At 45.7% G+C, this 26,249-nt stretch overlaps 1 protein-coding gene across 6 annotated transcripts in view; it reads right to left on the bottom strand.

Moving 5' to 3' along the window:
* The window catches only part of CACNA1C (calcium voltage-gated channel subunit alpha1 C), a 250,474-nt gene that overhangs the window by 198,178 nt on the left and 26,047 nt on the right, over positions 1–26,249 (bottom strand). For 5 of the 6 annotated variants that reach the window (XM_050747023.1, XM_050747020.1, XM_050747019.1 and 2 more), the window contains 2 exons: positions 9,972–10,130; positions 2,993–3,189 (listed from right to left, as the gene is read on the bottom strand). In XM_050747023.1, the coding sequence (XP_050602980.1) occupies positions 2,993–3,189; positions 9,972–10,095 (321 nt within the window). In that variant the 5' untranslated portion in view covers positions 10,096–10,130. The remainder of the gene's footprint in view (positions 1–2,992; positions 3,190–9,971; positions 10,131–26,249) is intronic. The other variant, XM_050747018.1, reaches the window with a different exon arrangement.

Here is a 26,249-nt window from a genome sequence, read left to right as displayed (position 1 = left end):
CAAGTCCTTTAGACTTGCCCTTTGTGCTTGAAGGACAATTCATTCTTCTGAGTGAAAGGCCTTACTTCCCCCTCCCCCCTGTGGAAACTATCCCCCTAGAAGGGTTCAAAGTCAGCAGCATCATACCAGCACCATGAGGTTCAACAGGTTAGATCTCCAGCGTTTTCAAACTCCAGCCTGGAAATCAGAATCACCTGGAGAGCTTTTTCAAAATGCAGAGACTGGGGCCCTGACTTTAGAGCTTCTAATTCAATGGCTCTGAGGGAGGTTTGGGTATTTTTATATTGACAAAGCTCTATGTTTGATGCTAAAATATTTTGAGATTTGAGAGTCTGTGCTTTGGAGATACTGGCCTAGAGGCTAAGGAGGAGGGACACTGGAGAGAAAGGAAGAGGGAGAGGGAGGAAGAAGGAAGAAACAGCCATAGAAAGGTCAAAGCAATTAGAGAAACTGAAAGCAGGAGCACTGGGCTAGGCAGGGCTTCTATCATGAATACCCACGTTTCAGTTTTAGGTGTGTGTATGTGCACATGTGTGTATACACACATGCAGGTGCACACACACATACAAATGCACACACACACAACATGGCCATTTTGGGAAGGTGCTGGGAAAATCAGAGAGAGGCATGTCCCATGAGCCTGGGATTGTTTCTTCACCTCTGACACTTTTTCCATTCCCAGCCTGAGCTCTATCACACGCACCCCAGGGGAGAAGGCACAACACAGCTGCTGAAAATTGGTGGTTGCAGTTGTTGCTGCTTCTGCTTCCCCGCTCCGGCTGTCATTATGACAGTATTTCTTTGGGTCACATCTGGCTGGTGGGGCATCAATGACTTGTGGTGGGGGAGAAGAAGGGAGTGGTGAAGGAAGAACACAAAAATACATCAGCAAAGGCAATCATATCTATTCCTACCCTCCACCCACCCTCCACTGCCACCTGCCTTCAGTTTGATGCCATGGAAGGCATGGGTCTGAAGTTTATGGGATGAGGCCCCACAGCACAGTCCCACACAATCATTTATTCTATGGGCTGTAGGCAGAAACTGCCTATTGGCAGAAGGATAAGGATGTTTCTGTCCTTGGCTGGTCAGAGGGACCCACCCGAGGAAGAAGGACCAGTTAGGGCCACTTGGGAATTTGGTCTGCTTTGCTAAACAAAATAAATTTGCCTAAGTGTAATAAGTTCAACTCCTTCTCTCTGTCTTACAAATTATTCAAAACCAAGTTCTTATTGAGCATGAATCTCAAATATGTTTTCCAATGTTCCACTTTAGCTTGAGGCAGAGGGGATCTGACCTTTGTCTTCGTTTTGAAAGCATCACAACGCGGCAGCTTTGCCGCGGCACGGGTGCAGCCATATTGCCATTATCCGCTTTAGAATTTAGTTGGCTTCCTAGACTGAGCTAATTGAACTGGACTGGATCTTATTTACGACTGAATCCTCAGAGCCTAGAAGCACCCCTGGCATGCAAGGACACTCAGGAAATGTTTGCTGGGTACCAGGTCCTCGGGCAAGTTTCAAGCCATCACTTACAGAGAGAGGGACGCATGTCATAGCAACACTGGGTGTTGGCATGTTGACTATCACATAAAAACTGAGAAAGAGGGATTTCGAATCAATAGGACATGGTGTTTTTAACGAAGTCACATGACAGAATACTGTGCACCACATCTCTGTACGGTTACAAAACTCTTCCTTCCGATTCAGGAAGAAGTCGATGCCTCTCTTGGCATGATTTCCTTTTGATCTGGCAGCTCTGCTCAACGGGAAGCATTTGCTCCCCTCTCACTCTTCCCTGCTTTGGTTTGTAGACGTGTTCCCTGAGTAGGCTCTTAGATTGTTTTCACGATGGCCAAATACATTTGCCTATTTGCAAAACTCTGAAGGAGATGGTATTTGTAAGACTGGCAGTATGCTTTTTATTCACCCAAATTCTGGAGGACAGCGCTGGACTCTGGCAAGTCATTTCTCACGCTGAAGTTGGAGACACGATGAAGAATATATTTTCTGGAGTTTTTCCTAATAACGGACTTTGCCAGAATCGAGACAGCTCAAAGACGGAGTGTGGGTTTGCCTGTGGGGTAGGCTGTACAAAAATCTGGCACTTCAGAGGCTGGAAGTGCAGCAAAGTAGTGTTGGCTACTGGATAATAAAAGGGGCAACTTTAAGGTAAATGAAGATTTACTATTGACTGGGGGGCTCTTGAGAATGCTATTTCTCTAACTAATGCATGTGGGGTTTAATAGACGATGGGTGGATGGGTACAACAAACCACCATGTTGCATGTATACCTACGTAGCAAATCTGCACGTTCTGCACATGTATCCCAGAACTGAAAGTAAAATAAACATTTTTTAAAAAGCGTATTTCTAAATAGGCATCACATGACCAGCAGCATGTTCTGGGAATGGTAAAAATGCTGCCAATGCATTTGTCTGATGGACTATTCTAATATGTTAAGGTAAGATTAAAATAAAGAGTAAAAATTGAATAGCATGTCACAATGCTTCACAGTTCAATAAAAATGGTTCCTTTATATAATTTCTTTTTAGAAGATCAGGACTGACTTTTTCTCTTCAGCCCAAAGAATTCATAATTCTGCCTTCTAGCTCCCTTTTGAGGAAAGAAGCAAGAAAAGGATGAGGGCAGAAGGAACTCCGCATGGGAGGAGGAGTTGAACGGAACCCTTGTGCCAGCTTGGCCAGCTCATCCATGCCTGCACACCAGGGGTTTGCACTGTGGTGGGACACACTGAAAAAACGACCTTTCCCTAAGGCCAGCGGGTTGGGGAGGGGACTCGTGAGGGTGAAAAGCTCATGCCTTGTTTCTCAGGCAAGACCTGGAAGAAATCAAAGATGCTCTTCATCAACCATTGTATCAAGATGTGTATGTGACCCCAAGAGCATGGGGAGGAGGAGAAAGGGAGGTGTCAGGGAAGGGCTCACGGCCTCTGTGCCCCCACCCTCTGACTGCCCACTCATGCTACATACCCAGTACAGCACGTCCGTCCAGCCCTCCATGGTGATGCACTGGAACACCGTGAGCATGGCGAAGGCAAAGTTGTCAAAGTTGGTGATGCCGTGCTTGGGACCATCCCAGCCGGGCTTGCACACCGTGCCGTTCTGGCACTGCCGCCCATGGCCTGTTTCCAGCGCACAAGGGGAAGGGTCATCTTCTGCTGGAACATCTCAAATGGCCAGAAGAAGACAGGAGACGGGAGCAGCAGCGGGGCAGAGATGTGGGCAGAGAAAAAAGTCAGAGAGAAAAGTGACAGGATGAGGTTGATGGGATGGGCAAAGCAACCATGGCAACAACAGTGCAAGACACGCTTAAATCATGTCCCCCAGATGTGAATCAAGCAACATAAGAAAGTAGGCATTCCGTTTAGGCTGCCGTTAATTTAGAAGGTCAGTCCTTTTCACTCACTGTTGTAAAAGCTGTATTTTAATCTCAGTAACTGATTTCTATTGCCCATTCTGTTGTAACATGTCAGCATCATAATCAAATGGCCAATCAAAAAATAATGATGATGCCACCACTGCAAGTGGAAACTGACCCAGAAAGCGATTAGGAAGTCTGTATTTTCTTTTTTTGGTGGTAGAGTTCTACAGACACTTGTATTGGAATACCAGAATTTAGGGTAAGGACAACACTGATGCAAACACTCCTTCACATAACCGATCCCATCCAATAATGCTTTCTAACTACCTGGGTCCATCACGTATTAGAGGATAAAACATTGCCAGGGATGCAAGTCACTTTACAGTGAAGCCTTATTTAGGTGAAAGACGGAAAACGGACTCTGACTGCTGCGCAGAGGGATCGCCTGCGGCTGTTTTCATTAGTACACACTACTGACTGTATTTCATGCATGTCATGTGGGACTTGGCAGCTCTGCCCTTTGCTCTGCAGCATGAATACCTTTCAGAAGAGAAGAATCATTTTCTGACCTCTAACCAAGACAGAGCGGCAGTGAGTAACAGGGAGCGTGCTTCCTCAGTACGGACGCGGCTTGGTCGGGAAATAGTAGAGTACAGTGTCTGTGGCTAAAGGCAGCAGTTGGACTAATGCCACGTGCGGGAAATAGCTCCCGGCAAATTAATGAATGAAGATGTGACTGATATTTTGAGTGTGGAGATTGCTGGTAAATTTAAACAAGACCTGACTGATCTAAGAATTTCGATTACGGGAAAACACTGAGAAAGTCTTGGTGCTGGCTATGGAAGGTAATGGTGTGGAATTCACAAAAGTTCGTGAAATCAAGGACATTGTCCTGTCCTTAGACAAAGTAATGACAATAACAGACAGAAGAGACCCCAGTTCCAACAAATAAACGATTGCCTATAACAATGAAAATACGCTGAGAGAGAGAGAGAGAGAGAGAGAGAGCGAGAGAAATTGCTTATAGTTCTTCATTTAGAGACAACAGATCACCCAGGATTGTTCTCTGGTTTCATGTATCAAAACAATCATAAGTGTGATTACTTTGCCTACATTAGGCTCCGCATTGAAGATGACTGGCCGGTGGGCTGATTCTCAGTTGGTGGCTTTAAATTTGAAACTGTTCACTCCCAAGAGGAAGACCAGACGAGAAATATTAATCCTTAAGTAAGAGATAATTTTTAGGAGAATATAGTCTACTTGAAAACATATGCCTGATTGTGTCTTCCCAGCAGCAGTGGCAGCTCCTCTTCCTCCTCCTCCTCCTCCTCTTCATTGTCATCAGCACCTGCGTGGTCATCTTTGTGGCCTCCTCCTCCTCCTTGTTCTCTGCCAATTTCATTTCCTCCTCCTGCTCATTTTCCTCCTTCTCCTTCTCTTCCTCCTCCTTCTTCTCCTCTCCTCTCTTTCTCTCCCACTGACCCCATCAGCTTTATTGACTTACAAGTTACATGCCTCAGAATTTATCAGTGTAACTGTACAGCTTAATTATTTTTAGTAAATTTTTACATAGTCATGCAGCCATAACCACAATCACGGCCATTACTCCCCGAAACCCCCCTCGCCGGTTTGCAGTCAATCCTTGCTCCCATCCCCAGTCCCTGGCAACCTGATCTGCTTTCTGCCTCCATTGCTTTGCCTCCTCTAGAAATTTCATATAAATGGAATCACACACTATGAGGCTTTTTATGTCCATCTTCTTTCACTTAGCATAACGTTTTGAGCTGCATCCGTGCTGTTGCATATATCAGTAGGCTCTGTTCCTCTTTATTGCTGAGCAGTGTATTTCATTGTATGTTTATCCGTTCACCAGCTGATGGACGTCTGGATTGTGTCCAGGTTTGGGCTATTATGAATAATGCTGCTTCCTGGCTTATTCTTGGGCCAGTGCTTAAAGTTGTACGTGAGTCCTGTGTTTGTTGATCAAGGTGCAAAGGTCTGCACTGCTGGTCCCTGAACTGTTAGAGAGACAGTATCCACACCATTTCCTTCTTTCAGGGTCTAGCTCCCAGGAGGGCTCCATTAACGCAGCTGAAATAAGCAGTCCTCTGACTACAACTTTTTATGACTTTTTAAAATGTGAAATCTTTAGAGATTTGGATGTGACACTACAAAAAAGAGGGAGACTAAAATGTAAACCCTAAGCCTAAATAATACATGAAAAAGTGGATAATGAGCACCTAAAAATTTGAGAGTTGAGAGACCGGAAAACCAAGAGCCAAGTAGATCATTAATTCTGTTGGGTTCTCACCCATTCTAGTCATAGCTTCCTAGAGAGACGTGTTCAGTCGCTGTGATAAAAGTGCTGGAATGATAGGAGAGACGGGACAAAGAGAGATGGTGAAAAAGTGAAGGGGAAGCTCTTGCATCTTTTTCTCATGTTTTGCTTTTTCGCAGAATAAAGATGCAGTTTATCTTTACATTGGGACCGCTCACCCGACAGCATTCCCTGCACTCTCAATTCCCGAGACGTCACAAAGAGGGCAAAGGAGAAGGCTGCCAAAGGGAGTTCTGAGTGTCCTCGAGGAAGAAAAACGTCTCTGGGGATTTTACGAATATCTGTGAAAAAGAAAATGGCATCAAGGGGAAGTGGTCTCACTGATAAAAGAGAAAGGGATGAGATTCAGAAACATTATCTAAAGGCTCTAGTGCCATTTCGCTATTTAAAATCTGATTTGAACAATAATGAAAAAGATTTGAGAACAATTAAGAAGCAGTGATGATCTGGTAAAAATAGGTATCTATAAAAAGCACTAAAGCGAACACTTGAAAAAATGTGAACACACACAAATCAGCAGGTCCTAGCAACACACACTCTAGGGTGAGGAGAAATTTGCTTAAAACATAAAAATGTGTTGGTTTTCTTTTGCAGAGTCATGAAGTCCTGGGGAGGAAAGTGGGAACATGAGGTGGGAGAAGGAAACAAAGCAATGCAAGTTCTGTATTTTAAGACAGACATGAAGAGAGGTAGAGTCATTCTGGAAAGTCCAAATTAAGTTTTCGGTAAAATAATGGAGGTGAAGATTAGGAGAGATTTTAGAAACGCAGTTAATATCAACAAAAACACGAAATCCTGGGAGAGCTCCAGTTAGTGATTCCAAGGAGAAATCACTGAAGACAGAAATCAATTACTTTTTTAAAACTCAACTTTAAGGACTGAATAGAATGAAGATGATTTCATTTCTAGGTTTTAGCCAACCAATTCTGTGCCAGTCTCAGGGGTAATTACTGTGCTTGGGAAGCTATTCAGAGTGACCTGGCTCAGCACACCATCAAACAGATGGGACAACCAGAAACAAAAGGTATCGGCATATGGTGATGTGTCTGTTGAGGAGCTGAGAAGGCGCCGTGCAGATGTCCCCGGGATTAGGGAAACGCTGCGTCTTCTGAGACCATCTTCACCAGGGGCTGTTGCCTGGAAGGGCAGTCTAGAGGCAGAATATGGTTCACCTGAACAATTCCATAACTTTCTTTGTGGATTTTGTTGGAAACATGGATCAAAATATAATGTATTTTGAAATCTAGAGATATATAAAATTCACAGTCTGTGAAATAATATTGGACTATAAAATAATTTGATGTAAATCTCATCAAAAATTACGAGGGCTCACAAAGCACTTTTGTGTAATCTAAATTTGCAGAAAATAGGGTAATTCAACCCAAAGTCTGAAATTAAGAAAAAAAAAAAAAAAAGAAAGAAAAAATTTGAACCACCCATTCCAAAGTTTATATAAAACTCTCCAAAACACTTAGGGGTTGGTTTCAAAGCCTGCAAGTATTTGGTCTTCTCCACGGCTGCACAGATATGTCTGGGTTCTTGCACATTTTCCTTCCTTGTCTGCACTGCCGACTATGTGGGTGGACAAGGGCTTGATGGCAGCAGCATCATGTTGTGCTAAGAGTGACAGAGTGGGTCCTGGCTTGTGATCAGATGGCAGGTTTGGGAACGAAGGGACAGCAAGCTCTTGATTGCAGAGTATTTGAGAGGACAGGCTTTTGCAGCTGTGTCCTGGGCCCCTCTTCCCAGCAGGGACTCTGGTTCAGGTGAATGAGGGAGGCCACCTTCTCATGGAGCCTGGTAGGGCTCTTCTCTCTGGAGCACTTCTGTTGTTGTCCTGGCCCCCTTGGCTCATGGCCATTTCCGTGATGGGAGCCTACTTCTCTTCTGAACTTGCAGGCAAAGATAAACCCATCACATCAACCATCTGATGAGTCTCTTGGTAGGAGGCAACCTCTCAGGCACTTTTCCTGGTCCTGTTTACTATCAAGGATGGACAATGTGATCCTAAATTGGTCATTCCAATTGGGGAGGCCAAGTCTTATCTTTGTCCTAAGAGAAGAGGAGTCCATGACAGGTTCAGTACTTGGCGTGACCTCTTCACTGGGCCCTGGGGCTCTGACCTTGAGGACGGCTCCCTCCCTGTGCCATGCTTTCTTTGTCTGCCATGCCCACCATTTTCTGACTCTCCAGGGTCACTGAGGCCTGGTAACAAAGCCCTGGACTTCCAACCAGAATTCAGGGCCACTTATTCCCACAGGCCCTTGCAAGAGCCCACGACCGGCAGAAAACACACTTGGGCTGCTTTCTCGTTAGGATGATGGAAACCGCCTGCAGTGTTGGAGCCCCTCTCCTTAGCTCTGTGGTGCACAGACATCTGATTGCACAGCAGGGCCGCCATCTTCAGCTCGACGGCTGAATTCCACCATTTCACTCTCCCCCATTTTGCTGGTGAGAGCCTCACCATCATCACTGCTGAACTGACGGGGAATCTTTGAGACTCCACATGTCTATGACTTCCTGAGGAGTTCGAGTCAAATGGTCATTGATAATTTCAATACAACCGCATCAACTTTAGACATACCACAGTCAGTTCTTAAGGAGTCTTAAAACGAGCTCTCACAGGGCCACATAAGTCAATAAATTTATTGGTCCTGAGCTAGCTACAAATCAACCTGAATAAAAGGAAGGATTTTAATTAAAGGGGAAAATATTATTCACCTATGGTTTGGCATTTCTTTAAGCAAGGCTGAAAATCTCAGAATTTTAGCTACAGGCAAGATCTCCTTTTTCCAATTTAACAAGGATTCTATTTTTGAAAACAGGATAGTTTATTTTATATGATTATGACCCAAGTAATTTGGAAATTCTCTCTAGAGTGAAAAAACAGTCTCCTGTTAAACAGACTTCTATCCAAAAAGTGAAAACATTGGTGTGATTCTGTGTCTATAGGAGTATACGTTCTGCGTGTGTGGTTTTTTGTTTTGTTTTTAGGACGGCGGCTATGTGGAAATAAACTAGAAATCCCCTCAAATATGCAGTTAATCCATCCAGTCATACTAGATTATACATAGAAAGTATTCTATTTTGATTTCTCTACGAATTTCACCCCCTGTTGTTTGGAAGGACTATCCCTCCTCACCCCAGCGAAGCGAGAGGTCCCATTTAACTGAATGCTGGGACTGAGTGGGAATGAGGGGCAGTGTCGATGGAGAAAATTAGGTATCCTTCACTGTTCCCGGCAGATGATGCTCCCCTTTCTCCACCAAGATGCCAAAAACTAAGATGATGGATCTTGCTGTGTGAAAAAAAATCACATACATTTAACATGGCTAGCCCCTTTGGGGCGGGGGATATTTTTTCAACAAGTTCTTTGTGTTAAGCTGCTTTATCTGTCTGTTTAAAAGCCTTGTCAATTTCTGTTTAAATGTTTCTTTAAAAGGCCAAGCTGCGATGTCAGTAGCTTTAGCAGCAGCTTGCAGCATATCCTGCAAGCCAAAATTCCAGTGCCACGCAGGGAAGTGCCTAATGAACCAGCACTGCTGTTAAATATATTGATTTATGGAAGGAACGTGAAGCGAGAAGGCTCAAAAAGGAAGGGACTGGGAGTCATGGGGTAGAACTAAGCCTTCTCCTTGAAGGGAGGAAGTTTGGCTCCTGGCAAGGGGGTGATTCCCACCTGTCCTCCTCCCCCACCTGGAATAGGGGCTCAGGGGCATCTGCCTGTGAATGGAGAAACAGAAACAATAATTACAGAGGATCTGGAATCAGCACCATGAAGGTAGAAAGATCTTAGAGTGGTGCTGGGAGAGCCTATTGCTCAGGGCTGAGCAGCCCCCCTGAAAGGGCACCCGACGGCCAGCCACACTGAAACGTGGAAGGAGCAGAGACTGACGTTCCCAGGTCAGCTCTGATTCTTAAAACACTCAGGGTGGGCTTGAAAAGTGGCAGATTGATGAAAGATAGGATCTAAGTTATTCAAATATTTCTCAAATTGTGTAGCTTATTGAAAAGTGCTGAACGAAGTTTGCGTTAGGCCGGTTTAACAGATTAAAACAAAAATTGGAACTGAGAAAAAAAGGATATGGGTCTCTCTGCCTCTCACTTAAACACGCCCAGTGGGCGTCTGAGTGAACGGGACCTTCCCCGGGCTCTGCTGGTCATGCTGGTGTAGCCAGCAGCGGGAAAGGAAAGGTGCCGGGAGTGACAGAGGCCAGGGCCTTGGGAGCACGGCTGCCTGCCCCTCTTACCTGCTATGCCCTCCTGGTTGTAGCAGGTCTTGTGCATCTTCCCCATGAAGAGCTCCAGGCCGATGATGGCATAGATGATGATGACAAACAGCACGAGCAGGGCGATGTGCAGCAGGGGGACCATGGCCTTGATGATGGAATTCAGGACCACCTGGAGACCTGCGGGGACAGAGCCACTCACTGAACCAAGCGTCACCGCGGGTACCGTGCTGACGCCATCTCATGCCGTCTTCCGGCAACTCTGCGAGGAAGGAACTACGAGCCCTGGTGTTCAGATGAGAAGACTGAGGCTCAGAGCCACACACCAAGGATTGATGGTGCAGGGGTCTAAATCCAGGTTGGCCTCACTCCAAATCTGTCTTGGAGACTCATCCAAAGCAAAGGACTGGCAGCTGCTGTACTTCTGAGGGGAAGAACATGTTGTTTCCATCCATAACTATCAGATTGTGTAATATCCCATCTTACAGGCAACCGAGCACCTTTTTCTCCCAGGGCAGCGTCTCAGGACAGTGAGAGCTCATGTGGACTCAAGACGGCCCTGCAGGGACTCACTTGTCCTCAGGTTTTCCCCACAGTGGGACTCAGAAAAGTTCCAGAGCTGGGTGGTGCTGACGGTTGTACAACATGTGAAGATACTGCCACTGAGCTGGACACTTGAAAATCATTAAAATGATCAATTTTGTTATGTTCTTATTACCACAAGAAAAGAAACTCTAGAAAGCACCCAGATCCTTCTGGTAAAAAGAGTCAAGGAAAAGCCCGCCTGGGGACGTGGGTGTTGTCGGTGAGGTCTGGGGCTTGCACCGTGGTCTGTGGGGAAAAGGCCCCCCTTACTAAGCTCGGCTACATCAGAAATAACACACTGGGGATGCTACTTACTTAAAGCGACACTGCAAATCATTCGCAAATGGCAGGAAGGTGGTTACCAGCAAGTCACCCCCAGATGACACCCAGCCCCGAGAAAGTCACGTGTGAGATTCCTGCCCAGGCGAGTGCAGTGAGTCTTCACCCTCCAGGTGAGAATGTGGAGGCAGCTCCTGCTTCCCTCCAGCAGAGCCAGTGGTGCAGAAAGTCGCCCTGAGTGCCACCTCTGATACACACAGGACAGGACACCCCGTCCAGGTCACACTACACAGGTCACTTTTTGTGTCTTTACCTTCTGTGTGTGGGGCATTTCACCCTCACGTTTATCCACCGTGCTTGCCCCTGGGTAAACTAAGGCCGGTCACCCCCTTCCCAAACCCTGAGGCTGTTGTTGGTGCTTTTCATTCCGGTGGTGTGATTCTCACAAGGCTGATTAGAACGATTCTTCCCAGCTATTAAGCCAAGCTGGGAAGATAAAAAAAAAAAAAAAAAAAAAAAAGAAAAAGAAAAGAAAAGCTAGAATGATTTTACCTGCGAATTAATGAGAGCGCTTGCAGCCTCCCATTAGAACAAGATGTTTTCAGATTGAAATGATTCCATTAATTAGCAAGTTGTACACACATTAGTGTTAGAGTATGCAGAGCCGCGAAGAAAGTTGAAAATTGAACCGCAAAGCAGCTTTCAGGGCATCTGCTGGGGGTGGGGGTGGGGGACGTGTACCAAGTGCTACTCGAGGTGGGAGGAACCCCAAATCTGGGCTACCCAGGCATAAGGGGGTGTCTTGGTGGGCCTCAGTGCTACAGCCTCCAATGGCAAGAGAACGGTGGGTGTGGGACATAAAAGGACACCCACTGGGAGGCTCCCCTCCAGGCCGCAGCTAGAGGGCTGCTCAGCAGGCTGCCTCAGGCCTGCTGGAACTTTGAATGCCTTCCTCTGCTCTTAGGATGAAGACAAGATCCTTCCTGGGCCCCTTCAGGACCCTGTCGGGTCTCCTCCACCCACCTCTCCACTGACTGCCTCTCCCCAGCCCACTCCAGTAAAACAGCTCTTCTTTCAGAAAGTGGAATATGCTACTGTTCCTCCCACCACAGGGCCACCACACATGCTGTTCCCTCAACCTGGAATGCTTTTCCCTGCTTCCCTCCTACTTATCCTTCACTCTCAGCCCAAGCATCTGTTTCCCCAGGGTCCATCATTTCCCCAGGGATCATCACCCAACTCCCAGACCAGAGACGTGTCCTTTAAGTCTTCCTTGGAACGATTTCCCTTCCTCTGGAGAGTGCACCTCAGTTTGAAATGTTATGTTCCTTCACGGGATTTTAAAACATTTATATCTGTCTCTCACACTAGGCTGAGTTTTGTGAGGAGGGACTGTGCCTGTTCGTCTCCCTGTTTTGTCACTAAGGCCTGGCTTGGTGCTGAGCATATGTGGGAACTCAGTAAATATTTACTGAAGGACTGACAAAACTTATCATCTAAATAAACGCTATTGCTGTCCTGCAGCGCTGCTGAGTATTGCTGCACAGACATCTGCTTTCCAGATAGGTGTCTAAGGGACAGGTGAGTGTCAGGGCCTGCAGGGGACACAGGCCACTGAACAGGCTGGAGAGAGGCCAAGCGGAGTGAAAGCAGCTTGTGGGCATCGTTTCAGCTGTCAGCGATGCCATAAGAATTCCTGCCAAACGTCCTGTTCCTCACACCCCCGTCCAGGCTGGGGGTGCCACTCACCTGAGCACCCAGGCCAGAAAATTGATCTCCTAGGCTCCTCCTTCCACCCAGTAACCAAGTCCTGCCGGGTTGGTTTCAAAGTATCTTTAGACATGAATACATTTTTCTTACTGTATAAATCATATATGCTAATTATAGAGAAAACAGAAAATACTTATTATAGAGAAATTACAGAACACAGGGAAGCAAGAAGAAAAAAGCAATCACTCATTGTCCTGGCCCCAGGAGAAGAGCCACTGTCAGTCCTTCCCGTCCACGACTCGTTTTCCTCCTCTGTCCCCTTCGTGCTCGTCATTTGGTCAACTGGTCTCCCGGCTTTCAGTGTTGCCCGGTCTTCGAGCGACACTTAAAATGCTCTTCCTGAAGTACACACTGGAACATGTCCCTTTGTAGCTGAAAGTCACCCAGTGACTCCCTGTCACCTCCAGGTAAACTCACCTGCCTTCTTCCCCAGTTTGATCTCAAATGACTCCCAGTTTATACGTCAGGCTTGAGCAATACACCCTGCAGTTCTCAGGCTTCGTGCCTCCAATCCCAGCGCGTGTGGTTCCCCCTGCCTGGAATGCCATTCCCTGCCTCGCTGAGAGCTGCTTGAGTCTCAGCATGTCTTCTCATCTTTGTGTCTCAGGCACGTGGGAGGGACTCCGTGAACATGGAGCCAAGTCACATTCGTAAGCACAGGGTGCCTTCAGAAGGCAGAAACCACGAGAATGAAGGAATTGGAAACAAAATCATTCAATAATCATTAGAAGAAATTGAAGGTGTTTTGTCAGGAACGGTGAAAAGGCACAGGCAGGAGGGTAACGTCAGTGATTTTCAGAGGATCTCAACTGCTATTTGAGGAAGAGGGATTAGATGAGTTCTGTCTGACCACAGAGATGGAACTGCGACCAGCTGGAAAGTGTCCGGGAAAGACTTAGGTTCAACACAGATAAACACTTATCTGTCCAAGAAACAGGCTGATCTGAAGGTGGAGTAGGGTGCTCTAAGAGATAGTGGATTCCCCATCCACAGAGGTATCCAAGCAGTGACTTGAGGAAGTGCCTGGCTGGGGATTCTGCCAGTGGGTGAAGGACTGCCCTGGAACACCAAAGGCCCTCTGACTTGATGAGCGTGTCCTGAAGACTTGCCATGGGCAAGAGCAGCCCTCAGCACTCTACTGGATCATTCCAGCTCCTCCCGGCAACAGCCCTCGGAAGTAGGCACTGTTCGTAACCTATGCTTCAGATGAGAAGAGTGGGTCCAGAGCACTGGAGTGATCTGCCCAGGGTCACACAGCTGGGAAGTGGTGGCACAGGGCTCAGTGCCAGGTGGTCTGGCTCCTAGCCTGTGGCTTCACTACTGTGCACATGCCCCCCACACACTTAAACAGTGGCTCTCAGCCTCCATGACCTGAGTCTATAAAGCAGTGACATGTGCTTGCAACATCTGCTGGGAAGGCAGGAGAGTCTAGTGGAGTCCCTGCTTCCAGGAGAGCCCAGATGTTTCCAAGGCTGGTCCAGGAAAGGCTCTCGCTTCCATCTGCTTTCCTCGCGGCTCGCCTGGGGTGGCAGAGCCAGGCTGGCTTGTGAAGGCGTGCAGCCAGACTTCCTCCTCTCCACCCTGCCATGTAGAGTTTGGCTCTCGGGGCCTGGATGTTTAACAGCTTCTTGGGATTGGCTCACAGCTGCCCCAGAAACAGCTCCTCCAACTCAAGTTCTAATTTGGAAAACACACGACATTTCTCCACCCAAGTGTTCTCAGATAGGCCATGCTCACAGCTGATAAGCGAGTGTCGGGCCTTCTTCAGGGCTGGCTGCTCATGTTGGTGAAAGAAAACGGGCCCTAGATAAGCCTGGTGAAGCAACTGCTGTCAAATGTTCTGTGAACACAAGATCACTATTGGCCCACGCATGTGAGGAGCCTGTTTTTCTAGCCCTAAATCAGGGTAAGATCTGACAAACACATGTGTACTTAAGGGACCAACAGGACTGAATATGTGACAGGAGAGCTCTACTGGAAAATTTGGAACATACGATTCCATGCAAAGATCAAACAGCACGTAACCTAGAAATTCAGTCTCGCTAGTTTGCAGCTCATGTCAAGTGACTGCCTCTTGGTGGGTGGGAAGACTCTCAAGGTACCAGGAAGACCTTCCAGGGAGACGGGGCCTTGGGCAGTGGCATCATTCAGTGCTAGGCTTGGGAAAAGGGGAGGACGGAGTTTAGCCAGCAGACATGGCTTTTCCTTTCTTCCTCTTACAGTGCTGCCTGCATTCCCTCTGGGGTGCAACTTGACAATTCCAGTTAGGAAAGGCTTAGAGGACCTGCATATATAAATCATCCTGTTTCTCCTTAAAAGGTCAAGAGAAGCCACCTATTGCAGAAAGCAGTATCTGGCACCTTTCTCTATGGTGGTTTTGAGGTTAGTCTGGAAATGCCCAGATTGGTCAAAGTTGGTGCTTCCGTTACCTGGTCCAGACTGTCCACCATGACTGACGAGGGCTGACAACAGATCCCACCCTCTTTTGCTTTACAAAACAGCATCTCACCAAGCCCTACTTTTGGGATGAGTTGTTCTGCTCAGAGACCCAGGAATATGATCACAAAAGAGTATGAAAATGCCTTTATGAGTAAGAGGAAAATGAGAACTTCTGGGGCTGGAGGGTAACGTGCCTGATTCAAGGCTCCTCTTAAGGACTCTGTTCTTTTCATGTGATCTTCAACCCATAGTTCCCTCTTTTGAATTCATATTTCGAGTCATTTCACATGAAATGGGAGGGCACAGGGAGAAACTGTTGAAGACCCTAGAATTGGAGATCATTGCCAATGTTAGATTCCATTGTTTGGATTCCACACCGATGCTCTGCTTTTCGGTTGGTGTCACGTTCCCAATTACTCAGACTCGAAGATTCCAGCCAAGCCTTAGGAAGGTATGAAAATGATCACGGAGGCTTGATGACAGAATTCATCAGAAGACAACGCTGAGAATCACTGAACTAGGAAGAGAGAAGTTTGGGTTTAGGGGGTTGGTGGGCACAAGTTTCTCAGAGATGGACTCAGAGTTTGCCATGACAGGAAGAGGACTTTGGGATCACCTAACCCAGTGCCTTCATTTCACTCGCTCAAAGACTATTTACTGAGCTAAGCTATACGGGCCATGAGCCATGCTTGCTGTGCTAGAGATGGGAATATGGTGGTGACTAAAAGGCCTGCAGGCCTTGCCCTCACAGAGCTTGTAGGCAGCCAAACATTAGTCAAATAATCACGCAGTGGACGTATAGTAACAAACTCTGTGAAGAGTCTTAAAGAAGCGGAACAGGGTACCACGAGGGTCCTCCTTTGGCATGGAGGCTGCAGAAAGGCTTTCCAGGAAGTGGTGCTTAAGCTGAAGGCTGAATGGGGAGAGGACCTGGTCAGGTGCGTGCAGGCAGAGGGTGCCGGCGCCAGGGCCGTGAGGTCCAGACTGCGACGTAGCCTGGAAAGCTATCGGACACCCAGGGCTCTCCGTCTGTCAGCCCCATGCTGTTCCTGGCTTTGTTCTCTCTTTTTTTTTTGACACAGAGTCTTGCTCTGTCACCCAGGCTGGAGTGCAGTGGCGCGATCTCAGCTCACTGCAAGCTCTGGTTCCTGGGTTCACACCATTCTCCTGCCTCAGCCTCCCAGGCAGCTGGGACTACAGGCGTTTGCCACCGCGCCCGGCTAATTTTTTGTATTTTTTAGTAGAGACAGGGTTTCACCGTGTTAGCCAGGATGGTCTCGATCTCCTGACCTCGTGATCCGCCCGCCTCGGCCTCCCAAAGTGCTGGGATTACAGGCGTGAGCCACCGCGCCCGGCCTTGTTCTGTCTCTTAAAAGAAATCCCTGGAAAGAGGTTTGAGGAACCAGTTTGTTGCTTCTGTGTGAAGTCAGAGGAAGCAGGTATCACTTGTACTTTCAGGGAAACCAATTCAGGAAGCTCACGAGGAAGGCCCTCCTGATAACGTTGTCACTTGTAAAGTGGAGGAAATAATCCCCATCTGGTGCCACAGAGGGGCAGGGGAAGGACAGCATTAGGCTAAGGTCCTCTGCTCTGCTGGCTTTACTGGGGCAACGTTAACCACAACTTCTCAGCAGACCCAATCCAACAGAAGAGAGGGCTGTGGCACCATGTGAGATTCTGCCAATACGGACAGCCTAGATGAAAAGAAATGGCGAGTCGACCCCAAGCCTGGGAAAACCCTCCACACGTGATATCCCTGAACCCGATGCAGTCAGGGCTTCCCAGGAGGGGGGCTGACTCTGTATTCTGCTGTGCTTCAAGCAGCATTAAGGTGACAGCTCACTTTCAGGACTGGGGCAGGAGTCAGGACATGGAGTTTTAGAAAGCTATTCCATAACTTGAACTGGCTGTCCTTGCAGAATGGAAGAGAAAGAAATACTGCTTAATCCAGATGTCTGATTAGTTGAATGATGGCTGAGTGAGACTGGCCCTACCAAAACAAGTTATGCCTTCTGTATTTCCCAACAAACTTTAGCCAAATCCAAACAAAAAGAGTCACTAGATGATGGGCAAATTCTAAGCTTCCCTACAAATCCTTCCTCTTAGAATTAGATGCCATCTGAAAGAAACACATTTCTCTTAAGACAGGTGTTCAAGGCCAGGCACAGTGGCTTTCGGCCTGTAATCTCAGCACTTCAGGAGGCAGAGGTGGGCAGATCACTTGAACCCAGGAGTTCAAATTTACAGTGAACTATGATCACATGACTGCACTCCAGCCTGGATGACAGAACAAGACCCTGTCTTTAAAAAAGAAAAAGAAAATTGAAAATAATTTTTTAAAAAACTTAAAGAAAAAAACCAGGTGTTCAAGTGAAGGGCACTGTCCTTACTGTGCCCACTGAGTCCTATAACTGCCCTTGAACCTCACTAACCTTGGACTTGCAATGCAGATTCTAAGAAAGTGTAGATCAAACACCAGCTTCTCCCAGAGGGGAATCTAGAATGAAGCTTTCCATCCTCAGCTACGTCCTCTATCTGAGAAAATACTATGGGAGAGTCTCTCCCTTCCCCAATGAGACAGGCAGGTGTACCCAGGCTTTCCCTAGATGGTCAAGGTTCCCTTTCTTGAGGCCACCACAGACAGCTACGCCATCCCTCACTCGTGCATCTTCCAGGCACCTACGGAGAACCTATGAAGCACTCTGCTGGTTGCCATGGGAGGCGGGAGAAGGAGGAGAGTGCAGTGGTTGAAGAAGAGGGATCCTTGGAGCCAAAGGACCCCAATGAATCCCAATCCCACCATGTCTCAGCCACATGTCCTTGTACCAACGATTGACCTCATCTTAAAGACAGGATGATCGCTTACCTATCCCATAAGGTTGCTGTGAGGATTAAACAAGCTAATTTGTGCAAAGTTCCCAGAACAACATCAGGCCCACAGTCAAGGCCACATCAGTGATAGTCATTGTCATTTGAAGTGTAGCCTTACAAGCATGACACAGGTCTCAGTGGGACCCTTTAGGGTGAATGAGCACATAGGTCCCCTAGGATCTTGTCAAAATGCGGATTCTAATTCTCCATTGTGGGCGGGGAATGAGTTTGCATTTCTAACCAGGTCTCAAGTGACACCGCAGCGGCTGCTCCACCAGACAGCAGCCAGGCCCGGGGGCACGCTGGCCGTCCTGGGAGGCTGCAGCAACCTTGTCCAGTCTTGTTGGGGCTCCGAGATGCTCTCAAGCAGCGACTGGATTTTTGCCTGCATGGGGCTTATCCTCGATACATCTCTCTTTCAAATAATTTGTATAATCAGTAAAGCGCGTGAAGCCAACGCTGGATGCAGAAAATACCATATACACTAACTGGTGTGACGGTCCTGCGGGATTATTTATTAAGTTTTTAATTTTAATTTTTATTTGTAAACACATGGCCACTGCAGAGGGCCAGACCGGGAGCCACATACCTGCACCACACTGCTGGGGAGCACAAATGATGTGTGAGTGCCTCCCCTTCCAGCAGCAGTAACAGCCATTCAACAGAGGGATGCAGAGAGTCACAACCCAGTGCACCAGCTTTATAGGTTTAAGCAGCTCCACCTGAATTCCCCTCTCGCTGGTGGCTTCTGTCACTGCCACTCTCATGGAGCTTGCATCCTCAAGGTTACTGACGGCTCCAACGGGCCCATCCACGCCTTGGCTTGGCCATCATTTTCCTTGACCTATTTGATATTATTGATGACTTGCTTCTTTTCAAAATGGTCTCTCCTCGTCTTCATGGCAGGGCACAATTTTGGTTCTCCTGTAACTCCATATTTAATTCTTCACTTCCGTTATTCCCTCCCTCCCCTCTGGGCCTCTTTGAGTCTGAGGAATATCACAGAGGCAAAAATGATGCAGTCCCTGCCTATGAGCTTTCAGCTAGATGGGGAGGCAGCCATGGAAACAGCTCATTGCAAAACCAGTGATAATATTCCTAAGAATTATGCCCAAAGGACTGCGGAAGCATAGAAGAGAGGGAGAGACTATCTTCACCTAGGAAAATAAGAAAACAGTTCCCAAAAGAGTGGACCTGTGAGCTGTGTCCATGGGTGGAGCTTCTCTCTGCCCTTTTATTCTGTTAGTCTTCTGCCCTTTCTGTGGCTCTCTCTAAACTCTCCCTCTCTCAGAAAATTCATGCACTTCACTCCTTCCTAAGAGCCCAACAGTGACCACTAAGTAGATGCATCCACACCTGTACTTACATTTATTTTCTTCGTCCTCTCTTCTGAGTTCAAGACATGCTTCACAAACTTACTACATATTTCTATGAGGTTGTCCCACCATCTCCTCACACTCACATAAAGATAATTTGAGATGACTGGTGCTTTTTATGAAGGCATGACGGGGTAAAGAGAATCACAAGGGTGGCCTGGAAGTGGCAGTAACAGTGATCTATTAGCATCACTAGACTGATGAAGTGGAAAGAGTGGTTACAGAAAGTGGGAAGGAGAGCATTTTGTAGAAAGGACCATCCGGAGAGGCTGTGACAATGCCAGCCCAGACCTGCAGGGAAGGATCTGGGGAAAGAAGGACCTGACCTCACCGTGCTCCCACCTGCTGAGCTCTTGCTTGGCTCTCCATTGACTGAACCCAACTACAAGCTGGGGATGAGGCAGCCTGTTGACGGAGGCCATCTGGTCAACTCCCCAGCCAGAGAGCAGAGTGGGGAAGGGTGGAGGGCAGATGTGGTAGCGCAATTGGAGGATGGCTGGCAGACAAGACAGAGTGGCTTTCTATGTGCCACCGTCACCCTTCCATTAAGCCAGGAGGAGGTATTCCATCTGGAGGGCTTCTAAGTTTTGTGAGCCAACAAGTTCCCTCCCAGGGACAGTGATCAGATAAATATCCTCTTACTATAAGTCACTAGCCAACGCTGGGTCCTCATCTTCCAAAGTCATACCTGACTGTGTCTAAAAACGAGTGCTCCTTTTAGCATTTGTGGTGGTGACAATCACCACTGTCATCATCAGGTTGTGACTACTAGCCCACGCTTACTTCTGATCTCCATGAATCATGCTGCACTGGCTAGAAGATGGAGATGTGATGAGTCTCACAGTTCATGTTTTCTGCCTTCATTTGGCTGACGAAGTAACAGACACTTTTAATGGTCTCCCAGGCTTAATGGCTTTCAAAAGAAAATACGTCTAGAACTAGGAAGGGCAGATAGTTCTCCCTCGGGGAGAGGAGTGAGTTTATCACGCTGAGCTTCCAAAGTGTCTAACGCATTTTCTTACTGGGAAAAAAAAGCTTCCTACAAACAGGGAAAGAACTATAGCCTGTATAGCTTTCCTACAGCCTCAAGTTTTATGATTTTTGCATGTTCTCATTAGAGTGTCCTTATTCATTAGAGATTTTCATTTACTTTTAATTTAGCCTTTCCATATTAATAAATTCTGCATCCCACACATGGTATGAGGAACACTAAAGGAGGGTTCTTGTCCTAGGAAAGGGATGGCGGATAACTGGTTCCCCAATAAATTAAAACTTTGGGAGTAATTAAAATATCAACCTCCAAGTCGAATTAATTTTTTGTATTATCGATGTGAACCGAAAACAGAAGTTCAGAGAAAAAGAAAGAAAAGAAACCCTGTGTTAGAAGAAAATTGCATATGGTGAAAGGGAGACAAGATGATCTAAAGCAAACAACAACAATAATAATATTAACTACCATTTCCCGAGGACTCAGCACCTGCTGGGCACCCCTGAAGTGCTTTACATACATTGTTTCATTTAATTCTCCAACCCTCTTGATACACATAAAAGAACTGAGGCTTAGGTAAGACAGATACAGTGTCCCAGATTACACACTTGGTAAATGGCAGAGTTGGAGTTAGAAACCAAGTCAACGTGAAGCCACAACTTCCACTCCTTAGCCTGTATCCAGGCAAAATGACCACCACACTGCACACATGTGTCACTTCTTGGCCCTGCACCATGGCAGATGTTGCTCCTTCCCTCTGGTCCTGATGGGGCCTCACAATCTTTCTCAACAGTGCATCTCTCACGACAACTCTAACCCATTGGAAGTGGCTGCATCACGACGGCCACCCCTCTGTGCTGCCTCCCTATTGGTGGCAAACTGTAGTCTTCTGCTCCAGGCAGAATAAGGGGCAGATCTCTTTTGGCATCTGCCAATGATGTAGCTACCTGGGCCTGTACTTTTGCTTCTTCTTTTTAAAATATTTTTTTGGAAAAAACTGTGAAATATACATACAAAAAATGCATGAAAGGGAGATGCTACAATGTATGATCTATCACAAAACAAACAGCCATGCAACTATTACTTAGACCAAGAAATAAAACCCTACCAGCTCTGCGGCAGCCCCGCTCACCCCTCCTGCACCAAGATAACCACTATATTATGCTTCCATAACAAGTTAATATGTAATTCACCACATTCATTTAAAAAGAATGATTCTGTCAGTAGATGTAGGAAAAAAAAATCTCATAAATGTAAGCATCCATTTATTCCCTAATATTCTGCACTCTTTGCTGCATTTCCAAATCGTTTCAGTCTCTGTGTTTGATTATCAGTATTTTTCCCTGCTCTCTCTCTAGTTCAACAACTCTGTTTTCAGGGTGCCAAGACTTCTTTTAAATCCATTCACTGCATTTTTCATTTCATTGATTGTATTCTTCATTTCTAAAATTTACATTTGGTTCTTTTCCATATCTGGTTCTTTGGAACATTACCAGTCCTGTCTTTGATATATCTGATCGTGGTAAATACAGTTACTTTCAAGTCTGTATCTGATAATTCCAATATCTCGATTCCCTGTGGGTCTATTTCTATGGTCTATAGTTTCTCTCCATTTTCACTCAGGTTATTTTGTCTCCTTGTGTATCCACTTATTTGGTATCATGAATGAAACCTTAGCTTCACAAAACTGCTTTTCAAAATAATTTCAAAATGTTGATGATGGTATCTTTCTCCAGAGAGGATTCACATTTGTTTCTATCAGGCATCTTTTCCAAGTTCCAGAAAGAAGATTTAGAATATTTTGTCCAGCATTTCTAATTATTCTCAGCAGGACAGTTGATTCGAGTCCTCTCAGCTACCATTTCTGAAAGCAAAAGTGACCTGCACTTCTTTTTTTTTTTTGAGATGGAGTTTTGCTGTTGTTTCCTAGGCTGGAGTGCAGTGGTGTGATCTCAGCTCACTGCAACCTGAGCCTCCTGGGTTCAAGTGAGTCTCCTGCCTCAGCCTCCCGAGTAACTGGGATTACCAGCGTGCGCCACCACACCCGGCTATGCTTTTGTATTTTTAGTAGAGATAGGGTTTTGCCATGTTGGCCAGGCTGGGTCTCGAACTCCTGGCCTCAAGTGATCTGCCCGCCTTGGCCTCCCAAAGTGCTGGGATTACAGGCGTGAGCCACTGCGCCTGGCCTGGCCTGCACTTCTTACGGGAGAAACTACCTACGGAATCCAACTATAGCTTTTCCTGCTACACTCACTCCCTGAACCAGACAACTGGGTTTTGAAAACAAGGATATATTCTAGAGCACTGGAAAAATCTTTGCCAAATTCTCCTACTGCCAAACCCTTGACAGAGCCTCTTGGAGTGAAGTTTCTGAGGACTGGCTGTTTGCCGAGCAATACACTTGATAATAAGGCCAAATAGGAGGAAAGGGTGGCTTGGTCACACTCACTGCAAATCCTCACTCCTTCCTTTAAAAACGTAAAAAAAGGTATACTTTTGGGGAAAACTTCAAAATATCTCTTTGGTTTTGGTGGTAAATGAGAAGTACTCACTATAGAGTTATCTAGTTGAATGAGTTACTGAACTAGTCCTAATTATGCCTCTCTAATGATTTTTTCTGGCAAATACCATTAAACCCAGGCAACAACTTTCTTTTCCCTGGATGTTCTTGAGATGGGGTGTAACAAAGAACCAAATTTGTTCATTGCTGCCAACTTACGCTAACTCTACACTGTAAGCTAATCTTTCTATGTAACTCAAACAAAATGCTCTTAGGGCCACATACTTACTTATTTTCTAATTCTGGCTCAAATCACTATCACATCAATAGGGACTTTGGCACTAACCAAATTTTCTATAGTAGGAAAAATTTCTAAACATCATGCTTAGATTTTCTTTTTAAATATATTTTTGGAGGGCTTTAGTGGGGGAAAATGCCAGGCTACTTCCTCTTCTGCTATTCATAACTGTGTGACCTTGACAAGTCATGTTGCCTTTTGGGTCTAGGTTTCAATATCTTTAAAAAGTGGACGTTGAATGACAGAGTGCAATCTGGCTCTAAAGTTTTCTAAGTTGTTACTTTCCAAATAAAGCAAGATTCTAGTACCTTTCCTTCTTCCAATTACTACAGTGCCTTATACACAATAAATCCTCAGTAAGTGTGTGACATATGAAGTAATATATAACATGTAACATTATATTTCATACTATAATTAAGAACAGTTTCCTGAGTGCAGCACAAAGAGCTACAGTTCAAGCACACCACGGCAGCCCCGTGGAATGGAGAAGGCAGAAATCAGGTCAGAACGTGGGAAGCTGAAGTGGCTGTGGTGGGACATCCGGAAGAGACAGTGAGGTAGACACGGGGCTCTAGAAGTTTGTGTAGGGGTTGCCTGTGTGTCCGTGGCTTAGGGCTGGGTTGTACAGGTATAGGATGAAACCAATGAGGCATATCAGATAGCAGCTACTTTAAGGTTGAGAGCAGAAAGGAGATGGTATAGGTTAATCAGCGCTGGGGAAAAAGCAGTGTCAGGAGGTCGGACTTACGGCCCTGAAATTGTGGAGAGACCTAGTTAACATCTCGTTACCACCCTGGACAGATGACTCTGACACTGCGAGGGCACCTCCTGGGACTAAGGCCCTTCCTCTACAGTGAGACCCACTCTAGATCCATCCTGGCAAAGCCAAAATCAACGCCCTGACAACATCGGGAGGGGAAAATTAAATTTGGAGGTCGAGGGGTTCGGGCTTTCAATGTGTCAGCCCCAACAAGCATAAAATCAAGCCTACACACATTCATGGTGACCAGCCGGTGATTAAACTGTCTGCTGAAGAATCAATACTTTTATGAATAAGAAAAAATCCAGAGTCACAACAACATATTATCCATGATTCTAATATTCACTAAAAAGAAATCACTACATATATAAAGAAATGTAAAATGTGATAGTCAAGGAAAAAAGCAGTCAATAGGAAACAAAAAATGAGATTGTTCAGATGTTGGACTTGGCAGACAATGATTTTAAAACAGCTATATATATATGTGTGTGTGTGTGTGTGTGTATATATGTGTGTATATATATACACATATATATATAGAGAGAGAGTGCTACATATGTATCCATATATAGATACATGTATTTAAAGGATGGAAGAAAAACTGATTAAATGAAATAAATGAGTATGTGATCTTAAAGGCAGAAATACAGAGAATTCCACAGATAAATGGGAACTATAAAAAGGAACAAAATGGAAATTCCGTTATTGAAAAGTAACTAAAATGAAACATTACGAATAGGCTTAATGAAGATAGAGACATTAGAGGAAACGTGAGTTTAGAGGAAACGTGAGTCAACTGAAAGAATAATCAAAAGAAATGAACCAATCTGTGGAACACAGAGAATAAGACACTGAAGAAAACTGAACAAAGCCCCAGGGACCAATGAGAAACCGTAACATGGCCAAACACTATGTATAACAGGAGTCCCAGCAAGACAAGAGTGAGAATGGAGTAGAAAAAAATAGTTGAAGAAATGATGGCCCAAAAAGTCCCGAACTTGAAAACTTCACATTTATGAATGTATATGAGAAGCTCAGAAAACTCCAAGTAGAACAAATATGATGAAAATAACGATGATGCACATCATAGTCAAACTGCTGTAAACTGAGAGAGAAAATTTTAAACCAGTCAGCAAAGAAAGAAACATTATGTGCAGGGAAATAATAATAATAATATCAGGTCGGGCATGGTGGCTCACACCTGTAATCCCAGCACTTTGGGAGGCCAAGGCAGGTGGATCACAAGGTCAGGAGTTCAAGACCAGCCTGGCCAAGATGGTGAAGCCCCATCTCTACTAAAAATACAAAAATTAGCCGGGTGTGGTAGCAGGTGTCTGTAATCCCAGTTATTCGGGAGGCTAAGGCAGAGAATTGCTCGAACCCAGGAGGCGGAGGTTGCAGTGAGCCGAGATCATGCCACTGCACTCCAGTCTGGGCAACACAGCAAGACTCCATCTCAGAAAAAAAAAATGAATAAATAAAAAAATCAATGACTTCTCATCAGAGATAGTGGAAACCAGGAGAAAACCGAACATCTTTAAAATTCTAAAAGAAAAAACAAACAAACCTGTCAATCAAGAACTCTATACCAGGCTGGGCGCGGTGGCTCACGCCTGTAATCCCAGCACTTTGGGAGGCCGCGACGGGCGGATCACGAGGGCAGGAGATCGAGACCATCCTGGCTAACATGGGGAAACCCTGTCTCTGCTAAAAAATACAAAAAACTAGCTGGGTGCAGTGGCGGGCGCCTGTAGTCCCAGCTACTCGGGAGGCTGAGGCAGGAGAATGGCGTAAACCCGGGAGGCAGAGCTTGCAGTGAGCTGAGATCCGGCCACTGCACTCCAGCCCGGGCAACAGAGCGACACTCTGTCTCAAAAAAAAAAAAAAAAAAAAAAAAAAAAAAGAAAAAACTCTATACCAGCAAAACTATTCTTCAAAAGAGGATGGCAAAAGACACGTTCAGATAAACAAAAGCTTAGCTCATTTGCCAGCAGCAGACCTACATTATGGAAATGCTATTGGTTGCTTCAAGATAACGGGAAATGATACCAGAAGGGAACTTGGATCTACAGAATGTGCAGTGGAAGCACCAGAAACAGTAAATAAGTAGGTAAATGTAAAATACTATGTTTTATTTTTCCCATAATTGACTTAAAAGACAATTGACTAAAGTAAAAATAATAACATTGTTGGGTGGAACTTATGATATATGTGTAAATAGAAGACATATAGCAATCACACAGGACAGTGGGTTGAGTAAGTGAAATTCTATGATGTTAAGGTTATTACGCTTGTAAGTGTACACTTAAAATAGGTGAATTTTATTGAATATAAATCATGCTTCAATAAAGTTATTTTTAAAATGTATTTTTAAAATGTATAAGTCAGGCGCAGTGGCTCACACCTGTAATCCTAGCATTTTGGGAGGCTAAG

This window comes from Macaca thibetana, chromosome 11, assembly GCF_024542745.1.
Source record: "Macaca thibetana thibetana isolate TM-01 chromosome 11, ASM2454274v1, whole genome shotgun sequence".
In the NCBI taxonomy this organism is placed as follows: Eukaryota; Metazoa; Chordata; class Mammalia; order Primates; family Cercopithecidae; genus Macaca; species Macaca thibetana.
The sequence above is the reverse complement of the archived record's forward strand: the minus strand, read 5'-3'. Positions and strand labels throughout refer to the sequence as shown.